The following is a 25,845-nucleotide window of genomic DNA, read 5'->3' as shown; positions in this document are numbered from 1 at the left end:
TGACCGTTTAGTCATGGTAATTAGGCTTCTCCAAGCTCTGATGCTGCTGATGGTAGCCTACCAAACTTGCTAACTGCCTGGTACTCAGCACTCTATTGTCCCTCTAATCACTCTGACATCAATGCAAATGTAATCGAAAATCTAATCAGACACCGCATGAGAGCCCATGAGCTCATGTTGCGCAACATTTCTATAGGCTATGCAATTGAGTGAGAAAACAGAGTGATGGCCTCTATTAAAAAAAGGAGGATCCCATCAGCTTTCTATAGGCTAGGCCTATTCTATTTACTTTTCAACTTTCCTAATATAAGCACATTGCTTCTCTTTACAACAGGAGTATAGCCTACCTGGCTGGCATGAAAATGAACCACGGGAAAAGCGTCCTCCATTCGCTATTTAAGCGTATAGATGACATGTATTTTCGAGACAGGTGCATGATAATGGTCCATTCTAAATCAAAACAAATTTCACACATATAAACTCAGCAAAAAAAGAAACGTCCTCACTGTCAACTGCGTTTATTTTCAGCAAACTTAACATGTGTAAATATTTGTATGAACATAACAAGATTCAACAACTGAGACATAAACTGAACAAGTTCCACAGACATGTGACTAACATAAATGGAATAATGTGTCCCTGAACAAAGGGGGGGTCAAATCTAAAGTAACAGTCAGTATCTGGTGTGGCCACCAGCTGCATTAAGTACTGCAGTGCATCTCCTCCTCATGGACTGCACCAGATTTGCCAGTTCTTGCTGTGAGATGTTACCCCACTCTTCCACCAAGGCACCTGCAAGTTCCCGGACATTTCTAGGGGAATGGCCCTAGCCCTCATCCTCCGATCCAACAGGTCCCAGATGTGCTCAATGGGATTGAGAACCGGGCTCTTCGCTGGCCATGGCAGAACACTGACATTCCTGTCTTGCAGGAAATCACCACTGGCTGGTGGCAGTCATGCTGGAGGGTCATGTCAGGATGAGCCTGCAGGAAGGGTACCACATGAGGGAGGAGGATGTCTTCCCTGTAATGCACAGCGTTGAGATTGCCTGCAATGACAACAAGCTCAGTCTGATGATGCTGTGACACACCGCCCCAGACCATGACGGACCCTCCACCTCCAAATTGATCCCGCTCCAGAGTACAGGCCTCGGTGTAACGCTCATTCCTTCGACGATAAACGCGAATCCGACCATCACCCCTGGTGAGACAAAACCGCAACTCGTCAGTGAAGAGCACTTTTTGACAGTCCTGTCTGGTCCAGCGACGGTGGGTTTGTGCCCATAGGCGACATTGTTGCCGGTGATGTCTGGTGAGGACCTGCCTTACAACAGGCCTACAAGCCCTCAGTCCAGCCTCTCTCAGCCTATTGCGGACAGTCTGAGCACTGATGGAGGGATTGTGCGTTCCTGGTGTAACTCGGGCAGTTGTTGTTGCCATCCTGTACCTGTCCCGCAGGTGTGATGTTCGGATGTACCGATCCTGTGCAGGTGTTGTTACACGTGGTCTGCCACTGCGAGGACGATCAGCTGTCCATCCTGTCTCCCTGTAGTGCTGTCTTAGGCGTCTCACAGTATGGACATTGCAATTTATTGCCCTGGCCACATCTGCAGTCCTCATGCCTCCTTGCAGCATGCCTAAGGCATGTTCACGCAGATGAGCAGGGACCCTGGGCATCTTTCTTTTGGTGTTTTTCAGAGTCAGTAGAAAGGCCTCTTTAGTGTCCTAAGTTTTCATAACTGTGACCTTAATTGCCTACCGTCTGTAAGCTGTTAGTGTCTTAACAACCGTTCCACGTGCATGTTCATTAATTGTTTATGGTTCATTGAACAAGCATGGGAAACAGTGTTTAAACCCTTTACAATGAAGATCTGTGAAGTTATTTGGATTTTTACAAATTATCTTTGAAAGACAGAGTCCTGAAAAAGGGACATTTATTTTTTTGCTGAGTTTATTATTTAGTATATGTAAAGACAAGATTAAATCAAGAATAGTCTGATGGGTGACAATATCAGCCTATCACTTGTGAATTATATATTATCACTTGTGAATGATGCCCAGCTTGTGTGCAGTAAGGCAAGAAACAACGCATGCCTTTTTTTGCGACTTTTTCAAATCTTAGTCGCACACCTCATGTAGCCTAGCCCATAGGCCTGTATGTTTTGATAAGGTTTGTATCACAACGAAAGTGGCCAAATAACTTCTTAAAATTAAGCACATTAATCTGCTTTACAAGGGTGTAGAGCCTAACTGGCATACATAAGCAGCGCGTGAGTTTCAAGTTTGGGGAAGAAAATGTTCACCATAAAAATGTACCTTTATAATAAAAGCATTACATGCATAATCGCATTTGCGGTCACTTTTGAGAATGGTGTTTTCCCGCTAATTGATTGCATTTTGCCATGTGCGCATTGCTGCGCTTATAATGTGAAGAAATAGCCTAATAGTTTATCAACATTTTAAGCTAAACTTTATGATCTGTTGCGTCAGCGTCATTGCTTAAGAAATGTTTTTTGATGCTAGTGGTTGTATTCATTTGGGATCTATCGCATCCCACAACTGTCCCAGACTATGTTTGGAATACTTATTTCTTGCACAGAATAGAACAGGTCTACTTTTTTACTATGGGGGATAGTAGATTGACATAGGCTAGTGTTTTTGCTGTTCGTTAGGCCTACTCATCTTGTTGGCTGACAAAAAGTACATGTGGACAGTAATTCCAATATCTTCCATATGCGCCTCGGAATTGGATAAGTTGCGTCCCTGATGTGTCTGTCTTCACATGTAGCCTGTGAGAAAGACCCGATCACGTGACGGGTATTGGCTAATAAGAATTGAGCTATCTGAGAGAGCCATTTGAGTGAGAGGTGCTTCGGAGCACGCAGCCGGGAGAAGGGAAGTATAATTATTATATACAGCCCAAGGGCACAACGGCCACTGGCCGCAAAAGGCATGTCGTTTTTTAGGGGGCATTACGGCCACATAAAGGGGATGCCGCCGGGAAATACGAGGCATTATCAAGTGCTTGTCAAATTGTTAATGAGAGACTGATGAAGTGTGTGCAGCCTGCGCAAATAACAAAGAAGAGCTCATGCCTTAAATACAACTTTTTTCAAATCATCATTAGAGTCGCATCATGCAGCCTTAAGAAAATACCCTTTCTATTTTATTCAGCTATGTTCAATTGTAGTCTTCATACTATAAAATAATATACAATAATGCCATGGAATTCTAAGCAAATCTTGTCTGCTAAATGAACTAGTGTAGCCCACAGCCATATGGTATATCCTGATCAGGGCCTAACAAAAGGACAACTCAGAGTATGCTATTCTGTTCTTCTGAAATAGACTACATTTTCTTAATTCATGTTTCTCTAGACCCGTCTAAAATAAATAATGGATTTATTGTGACGGTGTAGGCTATATTACATGGATTTATTAGACTTTTTCAAATGTAGATGTTCCAAAGGTCTGCATCAGTGGCGGTGCTAAATGTGTTTTATGTTAATTAACGGTCAATTACTTGTGAGACCGGCAGTTACAGTGCCTTCGGAAAGTATTCAGACCCCTTGAGTTTTTCCACATTTTGTTACGTTACAGCATTATTCTAAAATGGATTAAATAAAAAAGGTCCTTAGCAATCTACACACAATACCCCATAATGACAAAGTGAAAACAGGTTTTTAGAAATTTTAGCAAATGTATTAAAAATTAAAAACAGATACCTTAATTACATAAGTATTCAGACCCTTTGCTATGAGACTCGAAATTGCGCTCAGGTGCATCCTGTTTCCATTGATCATCCTTGAGATGTTTTTACAACTTTGATTGGAGTCCACCTGTGGTAAATTCAATTGATTGGACATGATTTGGAAAGGCACACACCTGTCTATATAAGGTCTCACAGTTGACAGTGCATATCAGAGCAAAAACCAAGCCATGAGGTCGAAGGAATTGTCCGTAGAGATCCGAGACAGGATTGTGTCGAGGCTAAGATCTGGGGAAGGGTACCAAAACATTTCTGCAGCATTGAAGGTCCCCAAGAACACAGTGGCCTCCATTATTCTTAAATGGAAGAAGTTTGGAACCACCAAGACTATTCCTAGAGCTGGCCACCTGTCCAAACTGAACAATCGGGGGAGAAGGGCCTTGGTCAGGTAGGTGACCAAGAACCTGATGGTCACTCTGACAGAGCTCTAGAGTTCCTCTGTGGAGATGGGAGAACCTTCCAGAAGGACAACCATCTCTGCAGCACTCCACCAATCAGGCCTTTATGGTAGAGTGGCCAGACGGAAGCCACTCCTCAGTAAAAGGCACATGACAGCCCGCTTGGAGTTTGCCAAAAGGCACCCAAAGACTCTCAGAACATGAGAAACAATATTCTCTGGTCTGATGAAACCTATTGAACTCTTTGGCCTGAATGCCAAGCGTCACGTCTGGAGGTGAAGCATGGTGGTGGCAGCGTCATGCTGTGGGGATGTTTTTCAGTGGCAGGGACTGGGAGACTAGTCAGGATTGAGGGAAAGATGAACGGAGCAAAGTACAGAGAGATTCTTGATGAAAACCTGCTCCAGAGCGCTCAGGACCTCAGACTGGGGCGAAGGTTCACCTTCCAACACAACAACGACCCTAAGCACACAGCCAAGACAATGCAGGAGTGGCTTCGGGACAAGTCTCTGAATGTCCTTGAGTGGCCCAGCCAGAGCCCGGACTTGAACCCGATCGAACATCTCTGGAGAGACCTGAAAATAGTTGTGCAGCGACGCTCCCCATCCAACCTGACAGAGCTTGAGAGGATCTGCAGAGAAGAATGGGAGAAACCCCCCAAATACAGGTGTGCCAAGCTTGTAGTGTCATACCCAAGAAGAATCGAGGCTGTAATTGCTGCCAAAGCTGCTTCAACAAAGTACTGAGTAAAGGGTCTGAATACTTATGTAAATGTGATATTTCAGTTTTTTATAAATTAGCATACATTTCAAAAAAACTGTTTTTGCTTTGTCATTATGGGGTAATGTGTGTAGACAAACAACTTAATACATTTTAGAATAAGGTTGTAACCTAACAAAATGTGGAAAAAGTCAAGGGGTCTGAATACTTTCCGAAGGCATTGTATTTGCTTGACAATCACTGGCTGACAAAATGTAATGACCTCCTCAGCCCTCCTCTCAATTCCACCTTGCACCTGTACTCCATGTGCTGGTGGAACAGACCGTGTTTCTCATGTTCAGGCAGGCACTGGTGGTGGCAGCGGAAGCTGGCCATGTGTAGGGACCGGGACTTCCAGTACCACTCACAATGCAAGATCTCTGAGAAACTGGGCCTGACCTAAATTCAGACATACAACCAGTTCTAGATGTACCTTAATGCATTCTAAACATTGAATGTGAGAAATACACAAAAATAAGTAATGAACCAAGTCCTGGTAAGAACACAGTATTTGGCTCTTAAGATTGATGACGATAGAATCTGATGGTCTTGCAGGAAGATGCTGATCTCCCTGTGCTATTAATGGTCCAGACTGATCAAATCGCTGGGTTTAGAAGCTGATTGTTTAAAACTGGCCAACTTTAGATAGCAGAAGCAAGTTGCATGTCTAGTCTTGCGGTTGTTGCCACCAAAAGTGAGTTCCAAATCAACATTGGTGCCTATCAACCAAACATTCTAACATTTATAATTCTATTAAAGTTGCAATTTTCAGTTTTGATAACATCATATTCAATAGTAATTTTATTTTTATGGAAGGATCACCATGGCAAAGACATTGAATGTGTTTCAAATCAACACTGTTGCTCTAATCAACCAAACATTCTAATTTCAAACATTCTACCAACTTTGTATAGGTTGATTTTGTATTTCAGAATTGTCATGACAATGAAAAATAGTGAAATTAATGGCTGTACATTTCATCATGTAAAATCAGTTTTATTGAACACAACACGCAAATGCACTAATTACCCAGATATGTTGTGATATGCAATTTGCCATCCACTCTGTTTCTATGCTTCATTGTGGAATTATAAAACACACATACACTTGCGTGCACACACACACATACACACACACAGGCTCGCTCACACACACACACACACACACACACACACACACACACACACACACACACACACACACACACACACACACACACACACACACACACACACACAGGCTCACCATTTTTAATTTCACCCTTTAAACAAATGAAAGCCATTTTGAGTGCTACTTAATTAAAATTGAAAAGTTACCGCCCGGTGAGAAAAAATAGTGTTTCTCATTAGAGCGGATAGATAGGCTATTAGGATGAAGCTCGGCGCTGCACTCATATCCTGTGTGTCTCATCAAAACCACTTACTGAGGTGGCCTGAGGCCAGAGAGGAGAGGGAGACATGGAGAGAGCAGAAACGAGGATGTGGTGTGGTTGGGGGGGGAGACTTCCTTGAGGTACAGGCTGTTCATTTCCCTTTCAAATTGGTGGTGTGTTTAAATAGCCTGACATTGGCTGGATCACACGCACACACACACACCTCACTAATACGTTGTTTGTTATCTCTGTATATCAGTTAGCCTACTCTGCCCAGAGTGGGTGGAAACCCGCTTTGGTGATGACGTTTCACTTCCTTATGTTATAAAATACATTTTACCAAGACAAATGGGACTCTTCATGTTCTGAATCGTTCAGTGGGGTCTTTCTCAAGCATATCATTAACATTATATCCAAAAAGTCAGATTTCGTAACCTAATACATCTGATAATAAGCACCGAGCTCTGTCGCTCTGAGCGGTGCAGCGTTATCACCTAAACTTTTGAGGATTTTACATTTTGTGGTCGTCTTCCAAGTTGTTTCCGCTGGTTGTAAATAGCAAAATTAGCATGATACGAGTTGAATTAAATGTAAAAGGATTCGACAGTGCTCCGTTGACATTTCACAGAGATGCGCTTGTTTTTGTGAGAAGTCTTCAAGAAAGTACAGGAACTTCACAGTAATATGAACAGCGTATATTAAAATACTACACTGAACTCAAATATAAACGCAACAATTTCAAAGATTTTACTGAGTTACAGTTCATATAAGGAAATCAGTCAATTGAAATAAATTAATTTGGCGTTAATCTATGGATTTCCCATGACTGGGAATAGAGATATGCATCTGTTGGACACAGGTACCTTAAAAAAAAAGTAGGGGCGTGGATCAGAAAACCAATCAGTATCTGGTGTGACCACCATTTGCCTCATGCAGCACGACATATCTTCTTCACATAAGGTTGAGCAGGCTGTTGATTGTGGCCTGTGGAATGTTGTTCCACTCCTCTTCAATAGCTGTGCGAAGTTGCTGGATATTGGCGGGAACTGGAACACGCTGTCGTACACGTCGATCCAGAGCATCCCAAACATGCTCAATGGGTGACGTGTCTGGTGACTATGCATGGAAGAACTGGGACATTTTCAGCTTCCAGGAATTGTGTACAGATCCTTACGACATGGGGCCGTGCATTATCATGCTGAAACATGAGGTGATGGTGGTGGATGAATGGCACGACAATGGGCCTCAGGATCTCGTCACGGTATCTCTGTGCATTCAAATTGCCATCGATAAAATGCAATTGTGTTTGTTGTCCGTAGCTTATGCCTGCCCATACCATAACCCCACCGCCACCATGGGGCTCTCTGTTCACAACATTTACATCAGCAAACCACTCGCCCACAAGACACCATAAACGCTGTCTGCCATCTACCCGATACAGTTGAAACCAGGATTAATCTCTGAAGAGCACACTTCTCCAGCATGCCAGTGGCCAACGAAGGTGAACATTTGCCCACTGAAGTCTGTTACGATGCCAAACTGCAGTCAGGTCAAGACTCTGGACGGATGACAGCACATTTTAGAGTGGCCTTTTATTGTTACCAGCACAAGATCAGCATCTTGATATGCCACACCTGTCAGGTGGATTATCTTGGCAAAGGAGAAATGCTCACTAACAGGGATGTAAACACATTTGTGCCCAATTTGAGAGAAATAAGCTTTTTGTGCGTATGGAAAATGTCTGAGATCTTTTATTTCAGCTCATGAAACATGGGACCAACACTTTACATGTTGTGTTTATATTTTTGTTCAGTGTATATGTTATGTCTCAAAATCGATATCTATCTGACCTCTATATTGTTTTATGTCCTCCGGATTTGAGAAGAAAGATGACAAGTTCAATGGTAAGCCGGTCCGGTAGCCTTAAAACTCGCACAGCATCCAGCCTAGCTGACCTGACACTATTTTCCTGATTTATGACCACTTTATTTCTCTGGCCTCCATTGATTTAGTCGCCCTAATTTTGACCGTCCTACAAAGGTAAAAACTCCAATAAATTTTGAACGGATTATGATAGAGACATGAGGTTTGGACCATTGGTTTTCTTAGAGGATTATCTACATAATTAAGATATTATTTACCCATTGGTCAAATGATGAGCTTTGATTGGATACCCTACACTGTGGTCGCTGTTGTTTCCTCTCTCAATCACCATGCAGTGTTATGAGCAAATATTTTGGCAGCCTCAGCTGGTTTCAACCAAGCTTGGAGAGCAAGAGAGAATCATGAGGCCAAGGGAGTTCAACTGGGTTCTGTTTATTAGGCACCAAACAGAAGAAAACGGACTGAAACAGGCATGAACTACCTAAGCTTGTCCAATAAGAAATGCTCATTTTTTGTTTTCCGTCGCAAAACTACCTAACGACCAGATCGTAACTGTATACCAGGTTTATGTGATGTGACCCTTCTGTGGGGTTCAAACTGCCCATGCTGTTTGTGTGTACATGGGGTTGGAGAGTTGGTCATAGTCTGCTTGTAGAGATGATCCTACTAGCTCAGCACTGGGAATAAACACCAGTTTAATTATTTTTCTTCTGTTAAGTCAAACCGCAGTTACCTTGCCAGCTACATCAGTCAATTAAAGACTAGCCAGCAGAGGCTACATTACATTTTTTGGTTAAATGTTTTATTTTTTCTCTGTAATACTACAATTTTATGAAGTTGGCTTTAGCTAGCCCAGATACAGTAGGTTCCAAATCTCCCATCCTCATTACTAGCTACCAATCAAGTTAGAGTAGCTAGCTTGTCTAACTGTCTTAGCTGGCATGTCTGCTGGTAAGGTTGGTAGACTTTAGAAAAGCAAGCAATGACTAAATGTACTGAATAAGACTCACATTCCTTTCAATCTTTTACTCAGATTTTAGCAGAGAAGCATATTACATTTCTTTAAAAAAAGAACAGACAGCTCAAGAGGTATGTTTAGATATGCAGAAAAATAAACATGTTTTGACATAGAATTTAATAATAATGATTATGGCTCTAGATTGCAGGAAAAAGCTGTTTCAGGTGTTTGAAAAATGAAAATTACGCCAACCACCCCCCCAGCCATCCTCACGTACTTTATGTCCCCACAGATGTTTGGGGTGCATAACGCCTTTGGTAGCCAGTCTCTGCTCTACTTGCTTGTACAACTCGGAGAAAGAGTGCAACACATACTAACAGCAGCTGCCTCTGTTCAACTCTCCCGTGCCGGCCTGTATGTGTGTTGATAAGAGTCTCTGTCACTGACATCTATCTCTGTGTTCTGGCTCCTTCAGGATTGAAGACCTACCTGATCTCAGGGAGGAAGGTGGAGCCGTGCCACTGTAGCTGTTCCCAGCTTGGCCTGGCTGGCCTGGAGCCTGGGGGGGACACCCGCTGTCCCACACCCCGTGCCCACACCCCAGATGGACCCCCCAGAGCCCCCTCAGCCTGCGGCCTACCCCAGGAAGGGGCTCCCGACAGGGCCAAGGTGAGGACATGGTATACCTGCAGGGTAAAGGGGAGATGAGGGTCAGGTGTGTGCTCATTCCCCTTTTTGGTGGTTTTCTACTGTGAAAGATGGATAGCCATATTCTTTGGTTGTTAACATTCTGTACTTTGACGGGTCATAGTGGATCAAATGTTTAGCCCAGTAGACATCTCTTCAGAACATAATTGTAGGGCCCTGTGTTTTGAGCAGTCATGTGACATGAGATTGTATTCTGTATTTTAAGCCTTATCCAGAAATGAGAATTACACCAAAAATGAAAGCAATTGTCTGAGGATGGTGTTGGACCATCTGACCTAAAAAGTTAATCAAAGTTGAAATGAAGGTTAAAATCCAGGCATGTTACATAATTGTGCAAAACACAGCGCCCTAACTTAACAAGATATCTACATCTGGCTGACCCTTGCTTATCCACAACGCATATAATATAATATTCACCAACAGAGACAATTCTCTACTCTGTTACTGTTACTCATAAAGTGTAGGAGTGCTGACCTAGGATCAGGTCCCCCCTGAGTCTTATTCATTATGATCTAAAAGGCAAACCTGATCCTAGATCAGCACTCCTACTCTGAATACGGGCCCAGGTGAATGTGTTGACATTAGTGTAAATCCTATTTGGTTCTAGTGTCATGATGGAGTAATGAGGCGCCATATAGGTCAAAGACCTTAGAGACAAGATACTGTATATTTACTCTGCTGCTATTCCTATATCCAGTAGTCACTACTCTCCTCAGTCATACAGTACACACACACTTGCTTTATAGATACCAATTAGCCCCCCACAGCCCCACTGTAAGCGTCCCGTACCACCACTACATCTATCAGTGCTGGTCGTGGGGGTCTCGTTAGGGGAAGGCGGATGAGAAGGATGAGAGGAGAAGTGAAGAGGGGAGAGGAGAGGAGGTTGGCGGGCAAACTGCCGGGCATTAATGAGGTAACACATGTGGAGAGACATTAGAAAGCCCTTCACGTGGGCGCACACACTTCACTGGTACAAACCTTCACTTCATTGGCTCTCTCTCTCTCTCTCTCACTCACTCACTCACACACACTTCACTAGGTTTAATGACGCCTCTCTGAAGCCGTGTCCTTTCTGTGGGCTTCTCACTCCTCTCACACACTCACTGGTCCTCAGAGCCTGACTTGGCTGAGTGTGTATCTGTATGTGTATCAGGCTGTGTGTGTCGCCTGAAAGTGAGCCAGTGTTCACAGTATCGTCTGGCTGTCTGTTTTAATTCTGTAGGTTGTGTGGGTGCGCACGTACACGCATGTGTCTGCGTCACGATGTTACAGAGTACCTTGAACAATCCTTTCACGGCCAGCGCCTAATCATCAGATGAGTGTATATCTGTCTCTGTCCATTCCTTCAGCCTACCCCTGCCTCTTCTATGTCATCCCTCTCTCCACCTCTCCTCCTCTATTGCCCTGGCCCTGTCTCTCATCCCTCTCTCCACCTCTATCGCCCTGGCCCTGTCTCCCTTTTTCTATAGCCAATTGGTGGTGGCTGAGCCTGTATTTAGTCAGGATCTGCCTCTGTTTTGTATCTCTGAAAGCGAAGAGATATTCGGACTATCTCTATCATCTTTTTAGGGCCAAATAGCAATTTAGTTTATTCTGTGTTTTTGTTTAATTTTCCCAATTTTTCAAATAGAATGTTTTAATTTCTGTAACAATCTGACTGATTTATTTCCGTGTGTGTTTGGATAAAAGGATTGCTTAGTGTTTTTAACAGCTGACATAGGGTTCAGCTCTTGGGTTTCCAGTGCTTTGAATTGGAGGGATGTTTTGGGGCTTAATTTGAATTGGTGCCAAAATGTAAGTGTCTGTTTCTTTATATGAACAATTAGAGGGAATCTTCCGAGTTCCGCTCTACACTAATTATTTGGTAGTTTCTTTTGGATATTTAGGTTAATTCTGCAGAATTCTGTATGCAGAAGTTCTATTGGGTAATGGTAAAATTACACTATTGATTATTTTGTACCAGATTTGGATTGGAATATTTATTTTGGAGAATTGTCTTTTTATGGAGTAAAAACCATTGCAGCCTTTTTCTTTTAGTGCATTCACTGCCAGACCAAATCCAACAGAGGCACAGATTTTTCGTCCCAGGTAGTTGTACCATGTTCAACCATGTTTTTTCCAAATTTTAAGGAGTGTGGCTCTGATTCCTGGCCTTTTTCTGGAAAATCACACCTTTGGTTTTATGAAAGTTAAGGTTGATTGCCCAGTTGGTGCTGTATTCCCATAGAATGTCTAGTTACTCCTGTAGACCTTGCTCTGTTGGTGACAGCAGGAATATGTCATCTGCATAGAGCAGGAATCTGACCTCCTCGTCTTTGAGGGTGAGTCCAGGGGCTGCAGGTCGGTCCAACAACACAGCGAGTTTGTCAATGTAGACGTTAGAGGTCTTCACAGGTTCAACAAGTTGGACCCGTTCCGAAATGGACCTGAGTCTTTCCCACTCGGACCCGATATGCATACATTAATTTTCAAAATATAGAGACCAGTTCCAAACGGACCCGAGGACAACTACACCCATTTCGTATAGACCTAGTCAGATCCAGACCCGGTCCGATCTAACAAAGGGAAGCAGCAGAAAATTCATTTTTAAGCTACTTTATTAACAGGAAATTATAAAGAGGGAGAGAGGTGCCGCTCTAGCAGGTGGGGTAGGGGCTGTACTGTGAGCGAGTAACATGGGGAGCAGGGAGGAGGGAGGGAGAGATCAGAGACTGCAACCAACCAAGCCGACTCGCGCTATAGTAGACTAACAGCTGTCATAGCTAGGTTATTTATCATCAAATATGATTACGTAGTACCTGTCTTGGACTGCATCAAACCGGGAGACGCTAGTTAAGCTAGCAAACGTTAGCTAGCTAGGCTAACTGAGGCTGCAGTGCATGCACTTTCTCATTCTACAGTTACAAATAACAACAACTCCATTCAGAATATTAAGTAGCAGCCTGCCTACCTGTTGGCTCTTGGTCGTTTTAGCCTATCCTTCTCCTTTAACTTTTAATTCCGTAATTTGATTAGATATCTCCTAACTTTTGCCACACACATAGCGAGGTTCAATGACTGTAGCCTATTGATGACTTATGATTGGCCAACAACAAGCTACATGCGCCATGCGCCAGTCTCGTGAAAAGCAAGAGCAGTTGCATAAATTATCAAATGTCTCTCTCGCTCTCTCTCTCTTGCGTTCGGATCTGTACAGGCCCTTCCGGACCAGACAGTTAAAATTACACATACCCGAGACCCGTGACAATCATATCAGATCCGACCCAGACCCGTGACATTATTTAGAATTCTGGGTCTCGGGTATTCGGGTACAGGTGGATCCGTGAAGACCGCTAGTAGACATTGAACAGGGTTGGATTTAAACTGCTTCCTTGTCTCACTCCCCTCTCTTGTGCAAAAAACTCTTATTTTATTGTATTGTTTAATACTACATTAGTTATTCGCGTAAATAGATTTAATGACGTTGTATACTTTACCCCCAACACCACTTTGGAGGGTTTGTTAATATAATCCATCATGCCAAATGGAATCAAAAGCATTCTTAAAATCAACAAAACATGCAAATACCTTCCCTCTGTTTTTCTGATGAACATGCTGGTTTATTAGCATGTGTAATGTGTGTATGTGGTCTGTTGTTCTGTATTTGGGTAGAAAGACAATTAGTTTTTTGCTGAGAGCATTATGTTTTTTAAGTAAGGTCTGTGTTTGGTCATTTAGAATACAGCAGAACAGTTCCCCCATGTTAATAGCAAACACATTCCCCTATCATTATTAGGGTCTAATTTATCACTTTTTTCTATTTTGTGGTTATGAGCCCCTGATTCCAAGTATCAGGGAAGCAGCCACTCTCAAAAACCAGGTTGAATAGTAAAAAAAGAAAAAAAAGGCATCCTGTAGCTCAGGAGTACTGTGTTTAAGCATTTCATTCCTGTCAGTGCCACAAGCCTTTCCAGATTTAAGGCTTTGTATTTTCTTCGAATGTTCAGCGTGTGTAATTTGATAATCCGTTGGGTTCTGGTTGTTTTTAATTGTGTGTTCTAGGGAGCTGAGTTTTTCTTGGATATTTATTTGGGTTAAAGTAAGTTCTTCTGATGGTATAGAGACTATCAAAATGATCTTTCCAAATGTTGCCATTTTGAATGGCTAGATCATTCTTCTGTTCTCCATTTATCCCAGAACTGGTTTCCATCAATGGAGTCTTCAATCTCTTTCAGAGTGTTTTCAAAATGCTTCCATTTCTTACATCTTAGGTTTTGCTTGTGCTCTTTCAATGTGTCACAATATTCTTGCCGAAAGTCTGTTTCTTGTGGTTGGTAATGTTTTCTATTGGATAAATATATATAAACAAAACCTTGTTTACATTCGGCATGAAACCATTTCTCTGTTTGAGGTTTCCAATTATAATTATTTTTTTCTTTTTCATAAATTTGCTTTTGTTGATGCTTTATAATAGATCACTTTTTTTTTACTACAAAATTTTAACCGGTAGGTTTGGGCTAAATGTACTCGAAAGGAAATCATTGATACAGGTTGTAATTTCTGGGGAGTGCAACACTGTGTTGAAGTGTGTTGCATTGCCAGGTGCCCATCTGTACTTTGTATTTCGATTAATCCGTTTGTGTGGTCTTTGGGTGGGGAAGTGTTTTCAAAAATACATGAATCTGGCAGTGGTCAGACAATGGTGTCTGGTCTGACAGTGAAAGCACTAATGGTGGAGGGGTCCAAGTGTGAGATTACATACACTACCAGTCCAAAGTTTGGACACACCTACTCATTCAAGGGTTTTTCTTTATTTTGACTGTTTTTTTTTACATAGTGAAGACATCAAAACTATGAAATAACACATATGGAATCATGTAGTAACCAAAAAAAGTTAAACAAATCAAAATATATTTTATATTTGAGATTCTTCAAATAGCCTTCATGACAGCTTTGCACACTCTTGGCATTCTCTCAACCAGCTTCATGAGGTAGTCACCTGGAATGCATTTCAATTAACAGGGGTGCCTTCTGAAAAGTTAATTTGTGGAACAGCTCAAATAAGCAAAGAGAAATGACAGTCCATCATTACTTTAAGACATGATGTCAAGAAGACAAGAACTTTGAAAGTTTCTTCAAGTGCAGTCGCAAAAACCATCAAGAGCTATGATGAAACTGCCGCTCATGAGGACCGCCACAGGAATAGAAGACCCAGAGTTACCTCTGCTGCAGAGGATAAGTTCATTAGAATTACCAGCCTCAGAAATTGCCGCCCAAATAAATGCTTCACAGAGTTCAAGTCACAGACACATCTCAACATCAACTGTTCAGAGGGGACTGTGTGAATCAGGCCTTCATGGTCAAATTGCTGCAAAGAAACCACTACTGAAGGACACCAATAAGAAGAAGAAGAGACCTGCTTGGGCCAAGAAACATGAGCAATGGACATTAGACTGTTGTAAAAGCATTTCAGGTGACGCTGGTTGAGAGAATGCCAAGAGTGTGCAAAGCTGTCATCAAGGCAAAGGGTGGCTATTTGATATAATAATACAGGACCAGTCCAAGGTTTGCACACACCTACTCATTCAAAGGTTTTTCTTTATTTTTACTATTTTCTACATTGTAGAAGAATAGTGAAGACATCACAACTATGAAATAACACATATGGAATCAGGAATCTGGAATGTAGTAACCAAAAAAGTGTTAAACAAATCAAAATATATTTTATATTTGAGATTCTTCAAATAGTCACCCTTTGCCTTGATGACAGCTTTGCACACTCTTGGCATTCTCTCAACCAGCTTCACCTGGAATGCTTTTCCAAAAGTCTTGAAGGAGTTCCCACATATGCTGAGCACTTGTTGGCTGCTTTTCCTTCACTGTGCCGTCCGACTCATCCCAAACCACCTCAATTGGGTTGAGGTCGGGGGATTGTGGAGGCCAGGTCATCTGATGCAGCACTCCAACACTCTCCTTCTTGGTGAAATAGCCCTTACACAGCCTGTTGAAAAACAAATGATAGTCCCACTAAGCCCAAACCAGATGGGATGGCGTATCGCTGCAGAATGCTGTGGTAGCCATGCTGGTTAAGTGTGCCTTGAATTCTAAATAAATCACAGACAGTGTCACCAGCAAAGCATCCCCACACCATAACACCTCCTCCTCCTCCATGCTTTATAGTGGGAACTACACATGCAGAGATCATCCGTTCACCCACACTGCGTCTCACAAAGAAACAAAACTCTCCGAAACTTTCAAAGTTCTTGAAATGTTCTGTATTGACTGACCTTCATGTCTTAAAGTACTGATGGACTGTCGTTTCTCTTTGCTTTATATAACTGATTGGCTCAAACACATTAAGAAGGAAAGAAATTCCACAAATTAACTTTTAAGAAGGCACACCTGTTAATTGAAATGCGTTCGAGGTGACTACCTCATGAAGCTGGTTGAGAGAATGCCAAGAGTGTGCAAAGCTGTCATCAAGGCAAAGGGTGACTATTTGAAGAATCTCAAATATAAAGTATATTTTGATTTGTTTAACACTTTTTTTGGTTACTACATGATTCCATATGTGTTATTTCATAGTTTTGATGTCTTCACTATTATTCTACAATATAGAAAATATTAAAAAATAATGAAAACCCCTTGAATGAGTTGGTGTGTCCAAACTTTTGACTGGTAGTGTATATATATATATATATATATATATATATATATATATATATATATATATATATATATATATATATATATATATATATATGTATATATTTGTGTATATATATACAGTGGGGAGAACAAGTATTTGATACACTGCCGATTCTGCAGGTTTTCCTACTTACAAAGCATGTAGAGGTCTGTAATTTTTATCATAGGTACACTTCAACTGTGAGAGACAGAATCTAAAACAAAAATCCAGAAAATCACATTGTATGATTTTTAAGTAATTCATTTGCATTTTATTGCATGACATAAGTATTTGATACATCAGAAAAGCAGAACTTAATATTTGGTACAGAAACCTTTGTTTGAAATTACAGAGATCATACGTTTCCTGTAGGTCTTGACCAGGTTTGCACACACTGCAGCAGGGATTTTGGCCCACTCCTCCATACAGACCTTCTTCAGATCCTTCAGGTTTCGGGGCTGTCGCTGGGCAATACGGACTTTCAGCTCCCTCCAAAGATCTTCTATTCGGTTCAGGTCTGGAGACTGGCTAGGCCACTCCAGGACCTTGAAATGCTTCTTACGGAGCCACTCCTTAGTTGTCCTGGCTGTGTGTTTCGGGTCGTTGTCATGCTGGAAGACCCAGCCATGACCCATCTTCGATGCTCTTACTGAGGGAAGGAGGTTTTTGGCCAAGATCTCGCGATACATGGCCCCATCCATCCTCCCCTCAATACGGTGCAGTCGTTTTGTCCCCTTTGCAGAAAAGCATCCCCAAAGAATGATGTTTCCACCTCCATGCTTCACGGTTGGGATGGTGTTCTTGGGGTTGTACTCATCCTTCTTCTTCCTCCAAACACGGCGAGTGGAGTTTAGACCAAAAAGCTCTATTTTTGTCTCATCAGACCACATGACCTTCTCCCATTCCTCCTCTGGATCATCCAGATGGTCATTGGCAAACTTCAGACGTGCCTGGACATGCGCTGGCTTGAGCAGGGGGACCTTGCGTGCGCTGCAGGATTTTAATCCATGACGGCGTAGTGTGTTACTAATGGTTTTCTTTGAGACTGTGGTCCCAGCTCTCTTCAGGTCATTCACTAGGTCCCCCCGTGTGGTTCTAGGATTTTTGCTCACCGTTCTAGTGATCATTTTGACCCCACGCGGTTGAGATCTTGCGTGGAGCCCCAGATCGAGGGAGATTATCAGTGGTCTTGTATGTCTTCCATTTCCTAATAATTGCTCCCACAGTTGATTTCTTCAAACCAAGCTGCTTACCTATTGCAGATTCAGTCTTCCCAGCCTGGTGCTGGTCTACAATTTTTTTTCTGGTGTCCTTTGACAGCTCTTTGGTCTTGGCCATAGTGGAGTTTGGAGTGTGACTGTTTTAGGTTGTGGACAGGTGTCTTTTATACTGATAACAAGTTCAAACAGGTGCCATTAATACAGGTAACGAGTGGAGGACAGAGGAGCCTCTTAAAGAAGAAGTTACAGGTCTGTGAGAGCCAGAAATCTTGTTTGTTTGTAGGTGACCAAATAAATTCATAAAAAATCCTACAATGTGATTTTCTGGAAAAATAATTCTCAATTTGTCTGTCATAGTTGACGTGTACCTATGATGAAAATTACAGGCCTCTCTCATCTTTTTAAGTGGGAGAACTTGCACAATTGGTGGCTGACTAAATACTTTTTTCCCCCACTGTATGTATGTATATATATATATATATATATATATATATATATATATATATGTGTATATATATATATATGTGTGTATATATAATTCTTAGTAATGATTGTGCTTTTGTTGAGTTTGAACCAAATGTGGGTGTTACCCTTTTTGATCTGGTTTAGTGAAAGGTCCCGTTTATACCATATGATCAATCCTCCCGAGTTACTGCTCTGTTTTATGTTTTTATGTTTGAATGATGGAAGTAACATTTCCCTATAGCCTGGAGGACATTGAGTATCTATGACACCATGTTTCTAGAATAATTATTATGTCAAGACTTTGGTATTGTTAAGAATATCTGGGTTTGTGGTTTTAAGACCTAAGCTAGAAGAGTACAAGCCCTGGATATTCCAGGAAGAATTGTTAATGATCTCATATCATAAATGTGTATATATATATGTGGGTAGAGTGGAGGTTAACAAGCAAATATAGAAATCCAAGTGTGTGTGTGTGTGTGAGAGAGAGAGAGAGAGTGTGTAAGAGTGTGTGGGCGTCTGTGAAAAAAATAATGTTTGCATGTTAGTGAATTAAGAAAAATAAAACGGTTTTGTGTGTTTTTGATGCGTGTGTGTGTGTGGTTGATGCACCCAATCAATACTTAGGCTAAGCACACCAACCACACACAACACAAGAGTGAATGGGCTGTGTGTAAACTACAGTATGAGAATTTGTCAATACTTGGATTGAAAAACGATATAAATGATATAAATAGACAAATCCCTCTCTTTCGCTCTCTCCTTCTCTCCAGTCTCCCTGTCTCTCCTGCAGTGTGGCTGTAGTACCAGAGGAGGATCAGGTTCTGGAGGAGGGCATGGTGCAGAACGGTTGCCATGACGACCACACGACCAATAGCAGCAAGGTTTGCCTCACCTTACCTCACTCTAGTGAACGTTTGACCTTTGAACCTGGCCGTGACCTTTACTAATCCCAACCTGACTTCACTTAAATCTAACCCCAGTTTATCAAACTAGGCTAGTGTTATCACATTGTATTTCTTAAGTCATATTTATATCGCTATACTGTACATAATGGAATGACAAGAACAAGCCTGACATCACTTTATAGAACCTATCCAAACGGAAATGTTTTGATTAATTTGACTTCACTAACTATGTCATTAATCACTCTTATCCAAGACCTCAGGTCTAACACTTCTCACTCTCCTCTCTCCGTTTCAATACGTACGCACGCACACACACACACAATCAATCAACATCACGCAGCTTCTCACCAGCCTCTCTCCTCTCAACTCCACCAGGACACCTCATCTCTCAAATGTCCCTCCCAGGCCCCCGTAGGCCCCGTTGGCCACAGCCCCAAGGCCCTGAACGGTCTGCTGAGCCCCAGGCTGGAGGATCCCCTGACCAACAGCCAGACGTCCCTGTGTGAGATGCTACAGGAGAAGGAGAAGAAGTGGGGTGGAGGGGCCATGGGGATGGGCATGGACCACTCTGCCCTCATCCCCCTGCGCTCCAAGAACTTCAGAGAGAGGAGCGACGCTCACTTTGTGGATGTTATCAAGGAGGACAGGTGGGTGGATGGATGTTAGCCTGGTCCCAGATCACACAAACTGATCTGAAACCGGGCTTGATGGATGTGGTGGAGCTTTTTGGGGAGTTGGCAGGATTGCACAAATAGATCTGAAACCAGGAAATACAAGGATAAGATTCTGAACGCTGAAGGTAGAACTGTTATGTAAGAAGCAGACCCACACGTATCTTTAATGTGGAATCAATGTCTGTTTTGGTACAGTGTGTCTATTTACAATGTACACTATAGAACTAAGGTTCCAAAAATTCCGTAGCTTTCCCTAAAATTCCCAATTTTCCAGAAATCGTGGTTGGAGGATCTGGATTTCCTGCTTATATTTTTAAATTGAATTTAGACAAAGTTACCAGAATTTTGCAATCCTATATAGAACACACACTGCGGTATGATCTGCTCCATGCTATTTTGTTAAAGTGATCCTTACGCTTCTGCCCACTGAATAAGCCCCTGGGTCGTGTTCATTAAGCACCAAACGGACGAAAACAGACATGATACAGGTGACGGACTATCTGGTCCAATAAGAAAAGCTCATTTTCATTTTCCATTGCAAATCGTTTGGTGCCTAATGAACACGGACGGCCCTGGTGGTATGATAGGTTGGTGTAACTCTCTCCCCCGAGTCCGTCTTCTCTACACTGACTGACTGACGTCTGTTGATCTGTCCATCTCCCAGTCTGATGAAGGACTACTTCTTCAAGCCTCCCATCAACAAGCTGAGCCACACCTTCCTGGACAGAACCCTGGAGTCTGCCTACAGGACCAGCTACCAGGAAGAGGTGTGTATCCCTCTTTTCTGTCTCTCTCGCTATCTGCCTCTCCCTGTCAACAATTCCCCCCCCCTCTTTGGTCTGTCTGTCCCCTATCTATTACTCTGCCTGTCTGTCTGTCTCTGTTCCTCTTATTTGTCTTTCTAATGTCTCACTACTTCTCTCTGTCTACTAGACTAGACCTGGTTTGTCTTTTCTTGTCTGTCCCTCTGACTCCCTATCCGTTTCACCCTGCTTTTCTTCATGTCTGTCTAGCTCTCTGTGTGTGTGTTCTCTGAGTAACCTGTAAGCACTGCACTATGTATGGCCTGTCAGGACTGCGGCAAAGGCAGGGAAATCACTGCAGGACCTCAATAGGAATGTCCTCTTGGCTTGTGAAGCCCTCTGCTGATAAAGTGGGGGAACTGCATGTTCAACTTCACGTCTGGATAATGTTTAGTTTACATTTACATTTTAGTCATTTAGCAGACGCTCTTATCCAGAGCGACTTACAGTTAGTGAGTGCATAAAGTTTTCATACTGGTCCCCCGTGGGAATCGAACCCACAACCCTGGCGTTGCAAGCGCCATGCTCTACCAACTGAGCTACAGAAGGCCAATTCAGTTTCATACTTACGACTTAATCACAACAAGAGTTTTTTAAAGACTTCCATTCCTCATGCTTCTCTATTCTCTCCCGCAACCTTTGTTATTTTTTAAATCATCTGTTCCTTTCCTTTGCTCTCTCTCTTTTACCCTTTCCAATCCTCCCCTCTCTTTATTTCTTTACTCTGCAACCGGACCCAGGTACCATTCATTGCCATTGTGCCTTTAGCAAGGCACTTAACTCCTACAATTGCTCTGGCAGTGCTCTGCGGCTAACGCTGTGCTGCTCCCAGCCTTGTGTGTCTTTGTGTGTGTATGAGGTTGGCTATTGTGACAGCAAATCAATCAATTTCCATTGAAAAATGACAAAGTATTTATTCTCTCCTATTCCCTCCCGTCCCCAGGTGGAGACCCAAGCGGCGGTGCAGACCTTTGCCAGCCCTACTTTCAGCTCTTTCCTGGACATGGTCCTGTGCTGCTCTGTGTTCCTGGCCCTCTCCCTGGCCTGCCTCCTCCGGCCCCTGCTCTCCCTCCCTAAGGCCCCCCTGCCTGCCCCGGCCCTCGCCCTGGTTGCCGTGGCCGCCCTGCTGGAGGCCCTGGCGCTGGTGCTGTCTATACGGTAAGGGGGTGGGGAGAGGGATATGAGAGGTGGGGAGGAACTGGGGAGGAGAGGAAGAGGGGGAGGATGTTGAATGGGAGAGAACTTAGTGGGGTGAGGTTTGAAGATGGGGGGGGAAAAGGGGAGGCTATTAGTCTGTTTTTCAATGGGGTTGGATTACTGTACACATACTGTCTATCAGCCCTCTCTGAGCTAACCTCCTCTCCTCCTCTCCCAGGATGGCCTTCTACCTGGACAGCGTGATGAGCTGCACTAGGACCCTGCTGAGGGCCATCTCTGGCTGGGTCCCCCGTCACCTGATAGGGGCCGTGCTGGTGTCCCTGCCCACTGTGTCCGTCTTCTCACACGTCACCTGTGACATGCACCTCTCCATACAGGTGAGCGTGTCTATTCTGTTAATTTTCCCCGGTCATTTCCTCCAGAGTATGACAATGCTAACGATTGTTCCTTCCTGTGTCTCTATCTGTGTCTCCCAGTTCACCATGCTCACCTGCTGTGCAGTGATCATTGCCATCATCCAGTACTGTAACTTCTGCCAGCTGAGCTGCTGGATGCGCTCGGCCATGGCTACCGTGGTGGGAATGGTGCTGCTCGTCCTGCTCTTCAGCCCCCCCTGCAGGTCAGACACATTATAATGAATGATATCTTTTTTAACACATTTATGGCCCTTTTTGTTGGTCAGAAAGGACCTTAAAGGGGCATCTGCAGTTCAAACAATAACAACACGGACACCCTGTCACTGTTTTGGTAAACAACTGAGGAACGGGGCTGGAGAAATGTAACCACCCTCAAATTTGTATATTGCCCATTTAATCCACTACCAATGCACTCACTGAGGTTCGATAGGATATTGTATACAATATTACCACAATGTCATCCTTTAGTATGACTTTTCCTTTGTGCTGACACTGTGTAATTTAATTTGTTGTGAACTCAATTAATCTTATCCGACCGTGTCCCATGTTTTTGTCTCCTCTGTCTTCCAGTTCTGCCAAGAGTATGTTATTTTGGTGAGTAGAATGAAGTTATCTATACAACTATTGATGCATTCACAATGTATCATTGGATGGCCATGCTGTATTCTCAGATTTTAAATATATCTCTCTTCCTTAACTTCTTCCCTCTCTTTTTCACCATCCCTCCTTCCATCTCTCCATCCCTCCTTTCTTCTCTCCTTCCTTGTTTCTCCCTCCCTTTCTCTCTCCTCCAGGTCTGGTGACGCCACCAACAACAGTAACCACAGCAGTGTTGTGCATGGTCAGCCTGAGCCCGCCACTGACCCCCTGCCCCGCCCCCAGGACCTGCTGGGCCCCGAGGTGGGAGTGGCCTTCTTCCTGCTTCTGCTGCTCGTCTGGTTCCTCAACCGCGAGTTCGAGGTCAGCTACCGCCTCCATTACCACGGCAACGTGGAGGCCGACCAACACCGCATCAAGATCCAGAACATGAGGGACCAAGCCGATTGGTTGCTTAGGAACATCATCCCCATCCACGTGGCAGAGCAGCTCAAAGTGACCCAGAGTTACTCAAAAAACCATGGTAACGTTGGCGTGATTTTTGCCAGTATCGTGAACTTTAGCGAGTTCTACGAGGAGAGTTACGAGGGCGGCAAGGAGTGCTACCGCGTGCTCAATGAGCTCATCGGTGACTTTGATGAGCTGCTTCGCGAGCCGCCCTTCAACAACATTGAGAAGATCAAGACCATCGGCGCCACGTACATGGCGGCGGCCGGGCTGAACGCGCAGCAGTGCGCCGAGGCGCCGCACCCGCACGGCCACCTGCGGGCGCTGTTTGACTTCGCACTGGAGATGATGCGCGTGGTGGACGACTTCAACAAGAACATGCTGGGCTTCAAGTTCAAGTTGCGCATTGGGTTCAACCATGGTCCTTTGACCGCAGGGGTGATCGGCACCACTAAGCTGCTCTACGACATCTGGGGCGACACAGTGAACATCGCCAGTCGCATGGACACCACGGGCGTGGAGTGCCGCGTGCAGGTGAGCGAGGAGAGCTACTGTGCGCTCAGTGCCATGGACTACAACTTCGACTACCGCGGCACAGTCAATGTCAAGGGCAAAGGTCAAATGAAGACCTTTCTGTTCCCCAAGAGTGCGGACAGCGGTGCCCCCGTGCCTCAGTACCTGCTCTCCGTATCGCCAGAGATCCGGGTGCAGGTGGACGGGAGTATCGGGCGCTCGCCAACGGATGAGCTCTCTAATATGGTGCCTAGCTCCATGGCTGGTGTACCCAGTACCACCAGTCCCTCGCTCAGCCCTAGGGTGTCCACGGGTCTGCTGCGGCCTGAGAGGGGGATGGTGGAGGCTGGAGATAGGCCAGACAGCCGGGAACAATACTACTGTAGCCCTAATACTACAGAGACCATCACAGCCAGACGCTCCTCCTCCTCCTCGTCCTACGTTGGTCTAGCCTCCCTGCCTATCACTAGTCAAGCTGGAGCTACTTTGAAAGTCCAACAACCGACTCTGCCCATCATTAGTTTAGGTGGATCTCCTTCCACAAAAGTCCAACAACCAAATCTGCCCATCACTAGTCTAGCAGGTGCTCCTCAAACATCGACAAATGTCCAACAACCAATTATTCCCATCACTAATAAAGGTGAAGCTCCTTCAACCAACGTCCAAGAATCAAATCTGCCCGTCACTAGTCTAGCTGGAGCTCCTCCAACAAACGTCCTCCAACAACCAAAACCTGTGGCGCCTGCCTCCCTCCAGCCTCTCTCCCCTCAGAATGCCACAGCAACTGAGTCACGGAAGGAGGTGAAAAAAGAGAAAGTGGAGAAGGACGATGATGACATTATTGGCGAGCTAACGAAACTCTAAGACTGTTATGTCTGCGATAGCTTTTTGCATTAGCCTTCAGCCCTTTAAGTATGGTCTTTCTTGCGTTCCTGCCAGTTTAAGCTTATTATGGAACAAGCATATGTGATGAGAAGGCATACAGGAGGAAGCACCAAAATGGCAGACTGCAAGAAACCAGTTTCTGGCACCTCTGTTGTCAATTCTTCTCCAGGGTCATGTTCATTAGGGCACACCTTTTGTAAAACTTCTTGCAACTGGAAGTGAAAATGAGCATTTCTTATTGAACAAGTTCAGATACTACGTCTGTTTTCTTCCGGTTCATGCCCACTGAACACAACCGATGTCTCTGGTGGGCACTGTATGGATCACAGTAAGAGTGAATAAGAAGATGAACTTATGTTGCTATAGAAACCCATAGCCTCCCATGATCTACTTGATTCTCACTAACATCTTTAGTCTTTATTTTTGGTGTGGTTTTTTTCTTCTTTTTTTTCCCTGCCTTTGTTTTTGTAATGTTTTTTGATTAAGTGCCTTTAGCACAAAATAATGTGTAGACCAAGCTGATCTGGACAATGAAAGAGGAAGAAACATAAAGGGAAAAGAAAACTGGGAAAGACTTCTATACTACAAAACTGTGAACCTTATGTACATTTTAAGGCAAAAGCTTGGTTTCTGTCAGTTTGTTATAGTTGTCTTTGGTCTGTGTAGCTATGACATTGTTTTTGTTACTGTAGTTAAGGAGTTTACAAGAATCAGCACAATAAGGAATGCCACAGTGAAGAGTGAATGATGGGTTACAAAGGGAAGCAAGATGGAGTCGTCTTTTCACAGTGAATCACTTTAAATTGTCTAAGAAAAGCACAGGCCTCGCACAACGCTCTCAGACAAACCCACAACAACATCTAGAACATCAGTCGGAAGGCCTGACTGTGTGCTTGTGTTCGTGCGCTACACTACAGTAATAACTGCCGTCCACGGCCTCATGTGGAGAGGTGGCTGGAAGTTGTCATTCTGAAACAGATGAAACCGTGGGATGACTAAGAAGGTCGGGAGTGTGATCAAGAAATAATGAAATCCCTCTTGCTGATGTGGTATCTTTTCTCCTGGCCCTGGTTAAAAGTAAGGACCTCTGTCTTACCAGCCTTAAGCCCTCATCTAGACCTTGGTAATATAAATTAGGGCAGAATCCTAACTCCCACTTAAGTCTGTTTTAAGTCATAGTCTCCCATTGACATCGATGCATGACTAAGTGAAAATGTTTAAGTTAGGACTCGACCCTAACTCTTTA

The 25,845-nt window shown here is 43.6% G+C and overlaps 1 protein-coding gene across 1 annotated transcript in view; it reads left to right on the top strand.

The window, feature by feature from the left end:
- Positions 1 to 24,757, top strand: part of LOC311104501 (adenylate cyclase type 9-like) — a gene marked incomplete at its 5' end in the record, with an annotated part of 203,155 nt that extends 178,398 nt beyond the window's left edge. The window contains 9 exons of the mRNA XM_084146355.1: positions 9,614 to 9,807; positions 18,972 to 19,082; positions 19,482 to 19,753; positions 20,445 to 20,547; positions 21,527 to 21,741; positions 21,959 to 22,118; positions 22,218 to 22,360; positions 22,728 to 22,751; positions 22,952 to 24,757. Of these exons, the coding sequence (XP_084002481.1) occupies positions 9,614 to 9,807; positions 18,972 to 19,082; positions 19,482 to 19,753; positions 20,445 to 20,547; positions 21,527 to 21,741; positions 21,959 to 22,118; positions 22,218 to 22,360; positions 22,728 to 22,751; positions 22,952 to 24,578 (2,849 nt within the window). The 3' untranslated portion in view covers positions 24,579 to 24,757. The remainder of the gene's footprint in view (positions 1 to 9,613; positions 9,808 to 18,971; positions 19,083 to 19,481; positions 19,754 to 20,444; positions 20,548 to 21,526; positions 21,742 to 21,958; positions 22,119 to 22,217; positions 22,361 to 22,727; positions 22,752 to 22,951) is intronic.
- Positions 24,758 to 25,845: the final 1,088 nt, after the last annotated feature.

The sequence above is a fragment of the Coregonus lavaretus genome (genome assembly GCF_964263955.1).
Source record: "Coregonus lavaretus genome assembly, chromosome: 28".
NCBI classification, from domain to species: domain Eukaryota; kingdom Metazoa; phylum Chordata; class Actinopteri; order Salmoniformes; family Salmonidae; genus Coregonus; species Coregonus lavaretus.
Note: the sequence above shows the minus strand (reverse complement) of the source record. Positions and strands in the feature narration are given on the sequence as shown.